The sequence below is a fragment of the Cygnus olor genome, chromosome 5 (assembly GCF_009769625.2).
Source record: "Cygnus olor isolate bCygOlo1 chromosome 5, bCygOlo1.pri.v2, whole genome shotgun sequence".
In the NCBI taxonomy this organism is placed as follows: domain Eukaryota; kingdom Metazoa; phylum Chordata; class Aves; order Anseriformes; family Anatidae; genus Cygnus; species Cygnus olor.
In genome coordinates, this window is record NC_049173.1 from 49,151,521 (window position 1) to 49,168,752 (window position 17,232).

Sequence of the window (17,232 nt, forward strand, 5' to 3'; positions counted from 1 at the left end):
CCACCTGACAGTGAGGGTGCTGCCCAGCACTCAGCTCAGTGCTGCATGCCAGTCCCTCAGTGTCTGCTTTAATGGTTCCCGACCGGAGGATCTCCGCAGCTTACCTGCACAACAGATATGTGCCCATGTAATACAGCAAAGGTGAGAGCAGTCCAGTGCCGGCTGTCAGGATGGACCGAAGGGTAGCGTGGAGAGGTGCTGGGAACCTGGGCAAAAGAAACCAGGTAGTTATTAACCATTGCAGCGTATCTTAAGATATCTACGTAACTGGCTTTTCCCTTTGTAAGTGACAGCCCCAGGGAATGGTAACTATTGTCATTTAGAAAATGCTGCCAGCACTGCTCACTCCGTCCAGTCCCCTGGGCCTTTTTAATGGGCTTGCTGGTTTCTCCTAGTGGCAGCTCTTTCAGGAAGGAAGCCCCTTTACCCGCACTGTGCCTATTATTAGGCTTGTCATTGCCAATCATAATTGCAGCCACTGAGTGCTCCAAGAGATTTTGTTGTTTTTTCTCCCCCTCCCAAATCCCTGAAGCAGTGATTTCTGAAAGAAATGCCTTGCTCTGAGTCCAATGTAAAAGCTTCCAGAAGGGAAGACTTCAGTTGCTACAAGAGATTTCATAGTGATTTCTTAGCTGCTCTTGTTAATTTATAGATCAAGAATGAATAATTTTGGGGAGAGTTTCCTCCATTACTTACTGGGATATCTAAATTTGCTCCGGCATCTATAAGCATTTGGACCATAGCTTCATCTCCAGCAGCACAGGCGTACATTAGTGGGGTCATACCCTTCAGGAAAGAAAAAAATAAATGGTTACCTTTCTATACCTTGCAATAGTGAATCTGTCATGGACACCGAGTTTGAATCTCACACAGAGTGTGTATGTGTGCGCACATGCATGTGTCGGGACAGCACACGCACATGTTGAAAACATTCTGGTTTCTGTGTGGAGCTGGCACCATGTGTTAATATGGGAAAGCAATGTGGACAAAAAATCAGGGGACAAGACTGCAAGAATACAAAAGGGATCGCTGAAAATCGCAGCCATGTATTGTCCACAATTCTTGAGCTTTCCTGAGGCTGCCAAAAAAGAAATAGCATTTCTTGGATCATTTGTAGCCAGATGAACTGAAAGCAGAAAACAACACAAAAGTATGCAGATGAATTTATTTGGCAACATATCCCCATTGCTAAAATCCTATTTGCCACAATATTTCAGCATTTCAATCCCATAAATCTGCTTCTCTCTTTTTACTTAACCAACAAACTGTGACGGCTCAGAGATGAATTATGAGAGAAATGAGCCGTACTTACAGAGCTAATTTCAGCAGTAGCCAAGGACAGAAAGGAAACGGCCTAGTAAAATTCATTCCTGCTCACGTCCTACAGCGTTTCCCCCTGCTTAATTACTTTGTTTGAATTTTCCACAGGTAGCATTTCTGCAGTTCATTGTGTATAATATAACTGCATGAACTGAATGAATAATACAGCTTTGTCTTTAGACAGATGTATCGTAAAATAGAAGTAAAGTTCACACAGAGGAGTTCTGGTCCTGTATCTGCAAAGGCATCTTTTCAAAACAGCCACAATTCCCATCCTCCTGCACGTGAGACAGCCGTACGCACTTGCAAAGGTGTTTCAGGGGTAGGAGGATGGGTGAGTTTGGTTTTCTGGGGCTTTGAGAGGGAGACCAGCTCTAATATAGACAGGTAACATGAGAATTCTAAACTTGGGTTGGCAGGCACAAGCCTGTACACGGTCAGGGTTCTGTTAAGCTACCTTATATAGCTAAATGCATAGATGAATTTATATAGATGCATTTATATAGATAGTATAGCTAAATGCATAGATGCATTTTTTTTTCCCTCCTCCAATATCAGCTTTGCATTCCCTGCTTGCTAGTCAGTATTCATAGGGAAGAAGAGATTGTTTTCCTAACCCTTCAGATTGCATGAAACCAGAGAGCTGCTTCGTACCGGCTAGAAGTGAATACAAGGAAGGTCCTGCTCCAAGTTGAGGTTTCTGAAGCTATTCTGAGCTCGCTCTCTCTCTCTCTCTCTCTCTCTCTCTCTCTCTCTAAATTTATCTGTGCACACGGATGTGTAGAAGTTGGTCTGAACACAGACCTTAATGCTGGATGTGCTCACATTCTGGGAGTGGTCAAAACCTGAACCTGGATCTAAAGGCTATATGCTAAATTAGTCCAATTCCAGTGGTAGGATTTGCAAAAAACCTTTTGCTGTACTTGCCACACAAGAGGCAGTCACACCTGTTTGCAGTGACTCAGTGGTGCCTGCCTACTGTGCACTGTTTTAAAAAGACTCATCGTTACCAAAGGAAATCAAAATACATCAACTTAGTTTACGAGGTGCCAGTGTCCAACATTCTATCCTACGACAGGACATTCAGACCTGCTTTCTATTGCTGTGCCTACATCAGTTATCCCCGAATCAGGCATACTGGCATTACAGGAGGGGGAAAACAAAAGCTAGTTGCAAAGTTCAGATTGGGTTTCATATTCCAGTTACGTCAGAGTTCACTGCTAAGTGTTTGGATTTAATTCTCTCTGTGGTTGGTAGTGTGATGGAGGTTGCTTGCTGAGTTGAAATGATGAGTTGCTCCAGAATCACTGACGTGGAGAATTTCAGAGCAGCTCTGTCTCCAAAGAGAGATGTGTTGCCCTCCTTGGTCACTACCAAAACACTGTTTTGAAACATGGGAGCAGCACTCTGCAAAGACAACAGAGCTGCCAGTGCTGTATGATCTCCCTGTTCACAGTAGGACTGGCTAGAGGAAGACAGCAGCAGGATGATAAGACCATAAATAAGTGACATATAAGTGATAAATACAGTCCTCAACCTTTCCAGCGAGTTGCCTACAATGCAGGGTCCTTATGTATAAAAAAAGCGAAACAGCTGGCTTGTTGTAGACAGGTAAAAAATGTCCCTCAGTGAGAAGTGATTGGCTTGGCACCAGTGCCAGGATACTAAGGTTCACAGTGCAAAATACCAGAGCAAGAATACAGCAGTTCTGCTTTGGAAGAACAAAAGTCCTTAGGGCTACATAAGCCAAAACTGCAAAAACTTAAGAAAAAAAATAAAGGAAGAAAGTGGCAGACTTACTTTGTTCATAAAATAAATCTGCCACCACTGTCACTTTAATAAAGTGAATGTCAAGGGCACCTGTGAAATGATACCGTACCTCTGTGACCACAAAACTCATTATATGGGGTATGTAAATAAGGCAACTACATACTTAAATGGAGACTTGTGCAGGAGCAATTCTGATCATATTTGCATACATATTCCTACCTTCTTTTAAATTGCAGGATGGTGGAAAGAACCATGGAACATGTGCCAATTTCAGAATTTGGTCTGAAATGCCACAGCACTAAAACACAGTATCACACAGCCTATGAGAAAACCTCTCTACTTGAACGTAAATCCTTCCTACTGATAAATATCCTATTGTTTCTGAGACATGACAGCTCATTCTCATTGCTGTGACAGCTATAATGAGTGTTTATTTGGGGGAGGTGGTGGTGTTTTTTTTTTTTAAATTAAAAGCTAATTCAATGCATTGAATTATGCCCCAGAGAACAGACTCTGCTGTTACTTGATGGGACTGACAGCAGAAGCAGCCAAAGACTTACCAGACTACCAAGTCCCCATACTTAAATCTAGCTGAGCAGGGAACAGGTAAAAACAAACAAACAAAAAAAGACACATCAACACAGTGAGCTTTCAGCAAAGCTAATACCAACGGATACCAATGCCACTGGGGTTCTCTGTGCTGTTTGTTATACCAGACTGTACCGAGAACACACAATTCACTTCACACGGGCAACCTGAAAGCCATCAGACAGCAACACCTTTTGGTCGCTCATCACTGACCCAGACAGGATTTCGGCTGTTGAACCAGAAGAGAGTGTCACTGGCAAAAACCACTTTGTTTTGACATTGTCTCAGCATTAAGACAACATCAGACTTTCCATCTGCAGCCGGCATATTAACCTGTCTTCCATCAGTGTCTGAGACAGGCCATCCAAGGAACAGCCCTGCATTCCAGCTGATAAAGAAACAATTCACTCTAGGCTTTGACTGGCTTTTCAGGAGGTGGCATGAGGGGGGACTTACTTTTTTTTTTATTTAAGAGAGACATTCTCAGAATAAAACACCAGATGGACTTAGAAAAGACACTGAGAGGCAACTAACGCTTGCCTGCAAATTCACACATTGATTTGCTACACAGAAAGGAACACACAATTTGGTCATGCAAAGAATTTTTTGTGTGCGCATACCTGATCATCCATGGTGTTAACTCCATCGGGTCCTAGTGCATCTATTGCTTGATTGATCAGATCTGTCCTTCCGCAGTTTAACATTCGGAAACCCAAATCCTGCTGGAATTTTTCGGTAGCAGCCTTAGCATCCAGTCTCCGGAAGGAACTAAAGCAGCATTCAGGTCTGTAAAGGATAAAATAATTTCTGGATTTTGGTCTTTTTTTAATTTTTTTTTTCCACATCTCTCTCCCTGTCTCAGAAATCAGGCTTATTTAATGTCACAGTTTTACCTAGTGCATACTTTCCGCACTGTGTAATCATTTCTGAAAAATCTGGCTATCTTCAATCATATTGGAGATGGAAGTTTTTGTTCTTAGAGATAGTAAATTCATATAAATACTGAGAGGAGACGAGCCCAAGCAGAGGAAGTTCACTGGTGCCCTCCTCTGAGAGAAAGGCAGAAAGAAATCCTTATTCCTTGCCACTCAGCCCGTCACTATAAGGGTATCTCTGGACCAGGCACTGGTTGTGCTACACCTTCACCAGCAGAACAGCAAAGGGATGCCAGGATATGCCCGTTCTGAAATGGGCACTGAACACCTTCGGCTTCTACAGCAGTGAGGTTGTTGTGGTGGGAGAAGGGTCACAGGATGCACACCTGCAGCAACCAGATTTCATTAATTCTGCTTCTTGTGATAAATAAATAAAATTTTCTTTAAATAATTAGCTATATATCATTTGTGATATTGCATCGTATGGTAGCCCATCAAACATATACAAAAACATATTCTAAGGAGGAAAAAGGTGGAAAGAAGGTGTACATATACATAAAATACCAGTCAGGTGATAGTACTAGGATGAAACAATTATGTTGTCTGACCACCAGACTATTATTTTGAAATAAAAGATAATTCTAAGATAAGATAATGATTCTTATTCCTCAGATTCTTTTCTGGAGAAAAAAAAATCAAATTCAAAATCAAAAACAAACCAAACAACCAAAAAGTCAAATCAAAATCATTCTCAACTCTCTTCCAATGCCTCAAAGGAAGTGTGCTAACATTTCTATGAGTTTCTATTAAATCCTTATCCTCTAGCTGACTATCAAACAACCTTTATCTCATTTGGAAGGAGTTCAGAGATTACTGTAAATCATCTGGTTATCTGCTGAGAGACTTCTAAATTCCAAACCTGGAGGTCTATCTCTTTTGCTGAAGAAGCATTCCCAAATTGGAGGCGCTTTCTATCTCAGCTGAGCACTGATATGGTCAGCCCTTTGATGTTATTTCAGGGTGAGTGCCTCCTCTACTCGTTGTCTGGTTTTCAGCACAGGCTCTAGTGCGAACTCTCAGTAAGTGCAATGCTAGCCTGCCAAGTTCCTTTGAAAAATGAGACTCTTTCAACGGGGCTAACCTCTTCTGGAAACTTTGTATGGCCTGCCAGATAAGTAAAACACTCATCACTTCACTTAGAAGACTCAGGATGAATCTTATGCAAGTATTAATTCAGCTGGTCATTTTGTATGCTTCTGAACTTGCATTGATGACAAATGGTGACCATATGCAACGAACAATATGCTGAGTTAACAAAACTCACTCCCCAGCCTGGTGACCGGTCACACTGCACATGGGAAACCAGCATCTCACCGCAGCTGCTCTCAGAGAGGAACTACACCAGGGTGCAATTTGGGGAACAGTCAGCAGGGAAGCAAAGTGACAGCCCTGGAGTCACCAGCTCTTTGGAGATACATCTGTGAATAAATGTAGCTCCCAGGCAGCTGAGTGCAAGTATTTGACGGGAAGACAAGATCTCTGAAGCATCCAGATACTAGATTAGGACACATGCAGAACAAAGCACAAGATGACAGTAAGGTAAGGCTTACTGTTAGACATACACAAGTCCTCAAGCTAAACTAGCCAATTAATAGTCTTGTTCTCTCAAGGTAATTGGTACAGTATCATGATACTACAGTATTTTATAATTATGATACCATAGCTATGTTATAATAATCATCATCCTAATGCAAACAAGTGAAATAGAAAGACATAAACTTGAAAGCCGTTGAACCTCAGAAAATAAATGAACTTCTTAAAGAGTTGGTACCTGTCTTTGCACATTGTTTCTGTTTTGCTAACAGGTGCGATTCCACTCAGTGCTATTTACACGCACTGGTGGAGCAGGGGGACAGTTCACTGATGAGCCCTGCGGAGCGAGCAGCAAAACAAAGCAGTTGCATGGAGCTATCAGAGAGACGGGGGCAAAAAGGTGGGCTGTAGTGCGTGGCCTGGAGCTGCCAGCAGGCAGCTGCAGGCAGGCAAGTTCAGGTGCAGGAATGTGAAGTTCTGTGGGCTTTACTCCTGGGGCACAGCCTATGCACAACTTCCCAGCGCAAGTTGACTACACATTTGCTGTTCTGCAGTAGTTGCTTGACAGCGTGCTTGCCTACGATAGAGGCAAAATCGCTTTTTCTTTTAGAGTGTGATAAAAGTTAGAGCATCCTCTGAGAGCCAGCGGGAAAGAGCTCACAGATGCACAACTGCTGTGCAGCAGCTGTACCCACAGCAGGTTTTCCATGCGTGAGTTGTTATCCTGTGGAGGAGAGAGGCAAACCCTTGCATGCTTCCTAGGGTAAAGCCTGTGCTCAAGCAGCTGCCCAGATGGCAGCTCCCACGTGCTCTGAGCTGTGCCTGGGGATAACTGGAGAACTGAAGCTGGACTGAGGAACCTGGGGGCGCAGAGCCCAGATTGCAGGGAAGGGAAGGGGGCTGAGGTCTCAGTTTGGGACAGCATGGCTTGAAGAGCTAGGAACAAGGAGCCTGGTGTGCTCCTCAGACTTCACAAACAAGTTGTTCCATGCAGGGAGGCTATTGGTAGTGAGTGATTTAAATTTGGCCTGCAGAGAGGGAACAATACAAAAAATAGCGTACGATAAAAGCAATATTAAAATTATATTTAAGTAGGTGGAAAAGAAACAAAGCGCTCTGCAATCTAGCATTTCCCCACTTACATTGTCATTTAACCAGTAATAGGTGAGTACAGAAGATGTTTATAAATCATGTGGCAAACAAATCGAGAGCATCGTATTTGAAGGCTTTATCCACTAAGACACAAACAGTACCTCTGGATAACTATGCTGCCCAAGCAGTCTGTGTCAGAGAAGAGATATTAGAGGTCGAAATTTCAGGTTATCCTAACTGCACTTTGTTCTTCTGCACAACTTCTCTTTCACGGATTTCAGCATACCCTATCTGATGCATCACTGCTGCAAGGAACTATCACTATAGGACTTTTAGTCTGTGTGTCATACGGAAAAGCTATTTGCAATTCGCCTGTTGTCACACAGCTAGCCAGGGATAAATTTGGCTTCCATTCCAAGATTTCCTTTCCCTTAAATGCATTGTAATTGCTAGATACAGGTGACTGCTTTACAGGATGATATAACAGGCATTTGCAAATGAGGCACATCTCTCTCCTCATATTTTTTCTGTTAGTTTAATTCTTTCATGCAGCAAAAAGACAGTGTTCTTTATCTCATGCCACACATCACAGAACATCCTTAGGCCTCTGAAAATAATACTCAGGCAAGACAGTTCAGAACAAAGATCTGATCAAGTTTAACTTGATCAACCAAGTTAAGCAAGGCTAAGTCTTCCCTTTTAGCTCATATCAGAAGCAAAAAACAAACACCCAAATCCCTGCCTTCTTTTTTCTCCTCCCCCCCACCTTTTAAGGTGTATGATCTATAAAGTAAGGGACCACCTGTGTTTTGTATGCTAACGTGCGCACACAAAAAAAAAAAGTGCAGAGAGAGAGTGGAAGGTGTGGATTCAGTTTTGAAAGCAAGCGTCTTTATAAAGGTGAGATCAAAAGAAAAATTATGAACTGATTGGAGGTGCTTGTAATTAGTTTAGTCTTCTATGGTACTGTTCAACAGAGAATTTCAAAGGTTTTGGCAAGAATTAGGCACGCATGTAACATTAGCTTAGTTCACATTAACTAGCACCTACCATCCACTCATAAACCTGAGCAGCTTGTGCTTTAATTGACACTGAGCACACGTATACTGGCCGAGCAAAAGGAAAAGAAACGTGCTACAGGCTCCTGGACTAAGCACACAATTCCCGCTTTGTGGACACGAAGCCCAGCTGCTTCCCTTCAGTTTACACAATTCCCATGGATCATCTGTTTAAGTTGGCTTTTAAAAAGACTGGCAGCACTCTGTCAGTCAGGTACCACACCTGAGGAGAACGGCAGCAAGTGGCAGCTGAGAACAGGACCAGGAGTTGGCTGCAGCTGAGGAAACATTCAGAAAGCTGCTCCTTCCTGCCACGCAGCCCTGAGGTACCAGCTCCCAGCAGAAACCCAGCGGGTCCGCAGTAGTTTGAGCTCACCCGCCTGGCTGACCTGACAGGAGCAGCGCGGGCAGCTACAGGGCAGACGTAGCTTCAAAGGGTGCCACCTCGTAGCTTCCATAGCTATGTCGCTTTGTCCCTTTAAAGTGCAGCTATATGGAACAGTCTTAGCCTGTGTTATCATATCTGGCAGAGTCAGAAATAGCAGACATGCCACGAATGAGCTTGGAGCAGAGTTCAGTCATCTAATTGCACCAGCATACTTGCCAACTAATTTAGCTTTGCATTAGATTTTGTGGCTACTAAGTAGTATCCCTCATTTCACAAATGGGGAGACAGAGACGTAGCAAAAAGCAAGAGCCTTCTTGGCTGCCAAAGGTAAAGTAAAAAGCAGCAAAAACAGATGGAGGACTCCTGATTAAAAGCCTCTCGTTGCTTCTCTTGTTCATGAAAAAGAATTCTAATAGTAATAATATATATCATATATCTGTTCAGCTAATCATTTCATCACTTAAGAGCATGATAAAAGTAGTATTCATTGTTATTAATGTGTCCAGCCCACTCATTTAACCCACAGTTAATATGGGGTGCAAAATTCATTTGAGAAGCAAGAATTTACCTTGCGCTAATGTTCAAGATATAACTCTGATATCAAAAGCAGTGTTAATGAGAGCAACTTAAAGAGACTACAAACACTGAATAAAATATCTATGATGTGGTAATGAACCAAGCTAATTATAAATCCCTGTTCAATCCTTGTGAGAGGAGGAGGATTTTAAAAAAGTACTTATACTTTTCATCAAGGTATCTCAGAAAGCAAAGAATTATCTTGTAATTAAGACCAAGGCATAAACGAACAGACACTTGTATTTCAATCTGTCTCTATCTCATTCTTCCTACACATCTTTTGGCATGACAAAAGCTTTCTATCCTGGCTGCAGCGTTTGGCTAAAGCTCCTTTATCTCTGGAGCACTAAGAAGGTGAGCGTGTGTTGCCCATATAGTATTTTGAGATCCTGCTCTCATGAAATACAGAAAGAAAAACATTGTAAAGGTTACAATTACTTCAGCTGCTTATAAAGCTCAGTTCACATACTTTAGCTGCCGGGGCTCGCAGTCCAGCCCAGGTAGGAGCAGTCTGGCTGTCTGCCTGATGTCGTCACTGTCCACTGTTAGACTGCGCCGGTGCTCAGCGTAGGTGATAGCTACTCGCATCCACTCCATCAGCGGTGGCAGAAGCATGAAGGGGCTGTGTAAACAAGGAAAAAAGGCATCGTAATTAACATCGGTCTGATATCTGCTACTGAGATTCAACGGCACACTTCATCGCTTCCTGGGCCTGCTCAGGGGAGGCAGAAGCAGGTAAAACCCATCCTGCAGAGGCAGACTCTGTCCCTCTGCTCGGCAGGTTGCAGCAGGTGAAAGAACTGGAACTGCTCAGCCCTGGTTATCTGAACTGCTTCTTATCCAAAATGGGGTCGTGTCAGGACACGCCAGCTTTGTGCAGTATGCTGTGCCCTGTGGGAAGCAGGCCCATACCGAACGTAAGCAGCCTGCTTCTGCTAGTAGCTGGGCTCAGTTCCCCCAGCCCGAGTGGCCTGGTGCATTATTTTGGATCAGAAGTGCTGTCATCTCACCTGTGTACCCTGTATAGTATTTGTGCCTGTCGTTCCACATAATCCAAATGTACAGGCTGCTCCACCCCTCACCTGATATCCTCGATTTTAAAAAAATACTGTTGATTATTTGACACTTCAATTGAACCAGTCTATTTCAATGCTCCCTCCCTTGATCTTTGTTATATTGTCACTATCTGGTGGCTTTTCACATTCTGCATTTCTTCCATGCAGAGCTCCAGCCTCCAGTTTTGCACAACTGACCCTTTGAGACCACTGCAGAATTGTTGCAGCTTTGTTTTTATGCCAGCAAAAACAGTTGACATACTTTGGACTTAGGGATGAATGAGTAGAATCAAAGAGATAACTAAAATGGAGGCATTGCTGGGGAAGAATACCTGTATACCATCACAACAAATTGTAAGCAACTTGCAGAAAAGCAATCTAGCTACCCCTAATTTGTACAGCACCCAGTACACTGAGGTTTTACTCTGTATGACAGATTGCAAGCAATATAAATAAAGCAATATAAATAAATGTAAAATAAAGCAATATAAATAAAGTAATAACAATAGCAGGCAGAGTCATTTTGGGCTAGTTTATGAAGAGTCCCCCTTTACTCCTGTATGAATGAACACCACACTGAAATTGCACAATAATATGTGGGTATCGTAATAGTCTCATACACAATATATATCATCTGTACTCTTAATACACAGCCAGAGTGACCTACTACTTGCTTGATTTTTTTTCCCCAAGGATACCTGCCACCATGATGCAAGGCTCCGAAGTCCCAGCTGTAATTGAAAACACATTTCCCATTCCTAGTTATGAATTTATTAATGCTGAAAAAAGCCCTTTTCATTTAAGCATTCAAAAGAAAATAAGCGAGGGTAGAAGATACCAGTTCCTTTAGAAAGTTCATAGAAAAAAGATGCATACCAGAAAATATAAAATGATTTTGATATTAATGAAAGCAGCTGAATCTATGAAAGGCATTTTCAAAGCTGTGCATGTATGTGTGCGCACATATGTGAGCACAGTAAGAGTAAGCGGTGCCGATCCCATTAGAAACCATTTCATCAATAATGGGATTTGTAGGCAGAACTGCCTTTGTATGGCTTTGAACAACCTTCAGGCTGGAATAACTCTACCCCATAAAATACGTGCTGCTTCCATTTTGCCAGTTGCAAAGCACACTAATAAGGTGCCATTTTCTCTTCTCTCACACAGACAAGTGTGCTGTTTTTCCCTCTGCTTTTTCCCCTCTCATGAGTAGCAAAGAAGCATCTACAAAACCACAGGTCCATTTAAACATCTGATCAATCCTGGATTGCCAATGCAAGGGTGTTCTTAACAGGGCTTGATCCTTCTGCGTCATAGTTTGCTTCTATGTCAAGCAACCAAACTACTCGGGCTCCTACATTCTTCACTTTGAAAGCTACCCAGTAGCTCATCAGCTGAAAGACCTTGGAGCTCAGCTTTGATTCCCCAACCCATTTAGGCTTTGTAACTGCCCCAGATACGCAGATGAATCACTCCAGCCACTATGTAGCACAGCCAGTTCAGAGTTGACTGACTCCCCTAAGGGAAGAGCAGCAATCCCAAACAACTCGTGGTTGGGAGATGTATTCAGCAGTCAGCTCCAAGAACTTCAACCTCTATCTGGCCTGCAGCAGAGCCAACGTAACATCAAGCACTGAAGGGGGGAGCCTAAATTCAGAATCTGAACTTTCTCTGTACTCAGCAGAGCTTCTAGTAGAGGATTCAAAGCTCCCTGCATGGTCAGGACAGAAAGAAAGGCTAAAAGCACCAGAACAAAATACTCAGGAGCAATGAAAAACTCACCTTACAAGTGACCATATCTACCATGTTTTGTGGCCATGCTCACTTTTGCCTTTAAGGCCACATCACAGTGTCTCTGACACTTTCGTGTCAGGAACTTAGCCAGACTGAACCGTGTCGATCCAGCACAGTCCTGATCATCTCATCAGGTAATGAGCAACCTGGTGACCTGCAGCAAGAGACTGTGCTCAGCCAACAGAAAATACCTTTGTGTCTGCACCAGAAATAACACATACCACGAAGAAATATCCTTTCTGTAAAAATTAGCATGTGCCAGGGTTATAAGTGGCTTGCATGCACAAGCAGACCTTCAACATGAAAAACCTGGCTGGAGAGGAAAGGGAAGGAAAAAGGTGAATGGTGTTTTTTTATTTTTTTCCCTTGTTTTTTTAAATCACAACTTTTTTTTTTTACTTTTTTTTTTTTCCAAAGGCTTTAGAATTCACATCTCAACAGACTGCTTACCTATTCTGTGCCCAAAGGAGAGCAGATTTTAGAGTGTAATAAGAAGAGTCAGCAAGGATGCATTTCTCTTGCTGCTATCCTAATCTGTCCCTGTCCCAGCACTCATGTTACTGTGCAAGTTGGATAAATCATTATTCTATCAGGAGTGACTTATAATGACATCAATTTCTACCTTGCTGCAAAGGCTTTACTTCTCCAGAAAATTTTGAGCTTGAGGATGGACTTTCTACTCTTCCTCCCCCTCCTTTTATCCAGCCATTCCCTTTCTTCATGCTGTGCTGGTCGGCCTGCCAGCAGGAACACCTCTGTGTTACCTTGCTCACTGCCAGTACATCCAACGAGCTGTATTATTGCATGATGTGAGCAGAGAGAGAAGGATGCAGGTCAGCTGAAGGAAATGCCAACACTGGGTTGCACTGCACTAAGAAAATAAACGCAATTACTCTTTTTCTAGAAAATACATGCCATTATCATCCTTGTGGCCCTTTACCTGGGCTTCCATCTGCCTCTAGGGAAACCCTGATCATTTCACAGTCTGAGAAGCACTGGAGGAGGAGGAAGGGGAGAAACCTTCATAGAAAATTAACCGGGAGATGCTGCAAGCTAAAAAATTAATTTCTATCTATGCATTTCTGTCTGTGCCATGTTCTGTACTGTGCATTTTCCCCATGATTTTCTGACATTTAGAAGCATTTGGCAGCACATTAAATTCTGCACATGAAGTGATCTGGCCCTGGGAATCTGTCGTAGTCCCAGTGGTAGTTCACTCTGTTTTCTCACACACTGTTTTCTGTGAAGAATGCCGCCATTGCTTTGTTCAGTTTCTTGTCATTAAGTTGTCTTATAAGAGAATAATGCCACATGTAAACTGGGAAAGTACACAGCAGCAGAAAGTAAAATGGACACTCCTCACTTACTATATGCTTTGTATAGAAGCACATTAATGTCTGATACCATCATGAGCTATCAATATTTTATCTGTAGGTTCTCTGAAATTTTCTCCACTCAGAACTGGACAGCCACTCCATTCCCAAGGGGATCAGGTTGGAGATGGGCGTGATGTGCTGTGACAAAGAATGGAATCTATTGTTGTTGGTTTTTTCCCCTCATTTGAACAAAAATGCATTCTTTTATGTAGACATAATCAAGAAGGATGGTGGCAGCAGCACTTGGCAGAGAATTTACAGCGAGTTCATTTGTTGAAAGTGGTTGTAGCTTTTTCCTGGAAAATGCACTGCAGTCATTTGATTAGAAATTGCCTAGGAAACAATTGGCATGTGGAGAGATCATGTGTGGCAGTCCTTGAGGATATGCTGTGGGATCACAGACTTGCAGTGCTAGGTCATCCATCACAAAGAAACTAGTCCCCAAAGTGAGCTCTTTGGAGGATTTTTAAGAGCCCTAGGGCCAAGGCATTTTTGGCAGAAGGAAGTTAATTGTATGCAAAAGAGGCAAGACCTCTACAGGAGTTAGAAGATTATGCCATCTTTTCTCCCCACTGAATGCTAAGAAAATGCAGTGGGAGCTCGACTTTCAGAGGCGAGGCACACCTGCCTCCTCAGATGGAAACAGTGAGCAGTCCCACAGGGAACAGCCACCTCGTCCAGTTCCTGCCTCCTCCCTGGAGGTTCCAGCGACAAGACTGCTGAAGGCAGGGGGAGTGGGGGAAGGAGGAGACATTTTGCCTGTTGCCACCTCTCTTTTCCTCCTGTGCTAGTTCCCAGCCTCCAGTTTAGCTGCAGCAAGACAAAGAGGGGGCCAACACTGACAGCAAAAGCAATACAGAAAAATTGTCTTCTAACATATGAAAGAAAATACTATCCTAATGGCAGCAGGTGAGAATGACAAAATTTGTCTCTCTTGGCAGCCAGAGCTGTTCCTGAGGCATTCATGCAATAGCCTCCCATCATGTTGTTCTGAACGGTTTGACAGAACAGCTTTTTCTTCCCTCATCCGCAACATCTGCTCTATAAGCCCCTGTTAACATTTTAAACACATACAAACTCCAGCATTGCAAAGCACGTATAAGTATCAGGCTACATATGGCCAGGGTAGGGTAGGCTGTAACAACTCTTCCTCATCTGATTTACTGAAACTACACCCAGGCTACAGGTACAGAGGAATCCCAAAGCTTTGGATCATTATTTTTTGCAAGGAACTGAGAAAGGAACAGGGGCTTCTGTGCAGCGCAATGAACTAATGTTTAAGTTTAATGCTAGAACCAAACTCTATGGTTCAGCCCCATTTTACTCTAAAATGATAACCTCAAGGTCACCAACACAAACTGATTTAAGAACAGCCATAAAAAGCTCTACCTCAGTCTCACCTGTTCTCTCTCTTTTTGTAAAGGAACAAACTGAAAAGTCACTTTGCATGTGCGTACAAAGAGAAGGGAGTACTGAGACCAGCAGGAACACTGGGAGTGACTGAGTTAAGGGAAGGCCAAGCAGGCTTTTCGTGGCTTTTCAGGGCTCCTAGGTAGGGATCCTGGGAGACAGACGTACAATGAGCAGAACTGTCTAGGGGAAAAAAGGTGGGAATTAGACCGATCTGCAATTAAATGGTGACTCATGTAGGAGGGCGGCTAGAAGATGCTCTGTTTGAACTTTACACCAAGATGGAAAAACCCCAAGTATAGCAACAGAGTCCAAAAGAAAACAGAGCAAGGGCTGATTAATTGGAGAAGGAAAAGATTCTGAGGCAAGACAGAGTATCCAAAACCAAACCATGTAATGTCGATGTGGAAAACGGTGACATATTTACAGCTTGGATTCTCCAACATTAAACCCCTCTTCAAGTTGCAGAAAAGAAAATTCTCTGGGTATGTAATTATATGTGAATAAAATAACAAGATAAACACAAAATCTGTGCTCCAAAACACAAACAGCTTAAGTCTGGAGCCATTCCTTTCAGATTCAAAATATTTACTGAATTTGCAAAAAGCTACCACATTTACAGAGAAAAGATAGGAATTACTATGCTGGTTCTGATCATCTCAACTAATGCCACGTCTTTCAAAGCAAACAGTCCCAGATAGTCACAGAAAAGGAAAAAAATCTTATCACAGCCAACTGGCCCAAAGAGAAAGTTTTCTTCTCAATTCCCTTGAAACAATGATTGGCCCAGGTCTTAGAAGATAAAGAGTTCTCAAATTTTAGTGGATCGTTATCAAGCTGCTAAGGCCTTGGCTTGGATATGCCATGACACTAACTTCTAGAGTTTAGTGAGTTAACCTTCAGCCTTCAGACACAAACAGAATGAATAACATCTGGATAATATTACATTTATTGGGATCCTTTCTCCACTGAATCTGCCTTCACAATTTCCTCTGCTTTTAGACCATAAAACAGTACAAGAATAGTTTAAATCTAGAAATGGCAGCTCTAATCTTTCTTAGCAATCCTACCAACCATGGATACCACTTTTTCTGCCCTTGTCTGCAAACTGCACTTACAAATGAAGTGCAGCAGACAAGTTTTACTCCACGTTAGCTGGAAATCAAAGTAAAAACTAAATTCAAGCTCAACAACAAAAAACTGTGACAAAATCATTAGGAACTCACTATGAATCTTAAAAGATCCTCAAGTCTGTGGTTTATTATTTATTGTAATTGTATTTTATAAACTTTAACAACAGGGAGAGGAATCACTTTTCAGTCTGAAAACAAATACTTCTGCTGCTCTAGAATGAGCAATGTGCACTCTAGAAAAACACATTTGTAACATCTGCGAGTTCCAACAGAAGGAATTCTTGGTTTACAGACAGATGTAAAATAATTAAAACCAACTTAAGTCGTACGTAGGTGATGATACGAGTCAGACAGATATACATGATAGCTTTAAGTACAACAGTATGGCCATAGTGATGTGGTCAAGGATGTGACTTACTTCCATCTGCCCCCTCCAAGTGCACACAGAGCTGTCTGATACCTGACTGTCACTGCCAGTAACCACCTCAGCAGAGGAGATGCGGGGGAACAGAGTACCACTGCTTTTTCTCTTCTGGCTCCTCCTGTGTCTTCAACATCCTGAAATTCTCCATAAGCAGAAAGGCACTACTGCTAACAATCAGGCAGATAAACTAAGAGGTGAATTCTTGCATGACTCTGGACCTAATTGCAGTCTCTTAACCTCCAATTAAAAGACAGCTGTATGCTTAAATTACTTACATGAAGATCAGATGTAACTATGAGGACAGACTTGCTGTTACACCTGCTGAATCTCATGCTACTCACTGAAAATGGCACTTGCCAATGACCTGTGCTTGTAAGCTTACCACCACCCAAGCAGAGGTCAATTCTACACATCTCCTCCCAAGGACCTGGCTCTAAAATCCGGTCTCTGACCAGCAGCGAGCTTCCTCACACTGGCATTGAGACACGGGCTCTTCGCACAACAGAGCAGTGGCTCTGGTCAGATCAGGTCTTCTGGATGAACTGCTCCTTTGCATCGTGCCTGTTAAGCCTTTCCCAGGTCATAAAAAAAAGGTGGCCACCCCGGTCTCTAAGCCACCCATTTTGCCAGGAGAAGACCTAACCACGGCCTGGCCCTTTCAGAGCTGCTGCTGGGAAGGAAGCAGCGCTTACCCGAGCAGGCAGGGCATGGGCACGGGCACACCTCCGCTGCCCCTCGGGCCCTCTGTGGCCAGCAGCAAGGATGCTTCACATCTGCCTG

General features: G+C 42.9%; 1 protein-coding gene across 4 annotated transcripts in view; it reads right to left on the reverse strand.

Annotated features, from left to right (window-relative positions):
- ABTB2 (ankyrin repeat and BTB domain containing 2) overlaps positions 1-17,232 on the reverse strand; it is a 161,586-nt gene that overhangs the window by 14,549 nt on the left and 129,805 nt on the right. For all 4 annotated transcript variants that reach the window (XM_040560375.1, XM_040560376.1, XM_040560374.1 and 1 more), the window contains 4 exons: positions 9,730-9,882; positions 4,299-4,464; positions 697-786; positions 105-206 (listed from right to left, as the gene is read on the reverse strand). In XM_040560375.1, the coding sequence (XP_040416309.1) occupies positions 105-206; positions 697-786; positions 4,299-4,464; positions 9,730-9,882 (511 nt within the window). The remainder of the gene's footprint in view (positions 1-104; positions 207-696; positions 787-4,298; positions 4,465-9,729; positions 9,883-17,232) is intronic.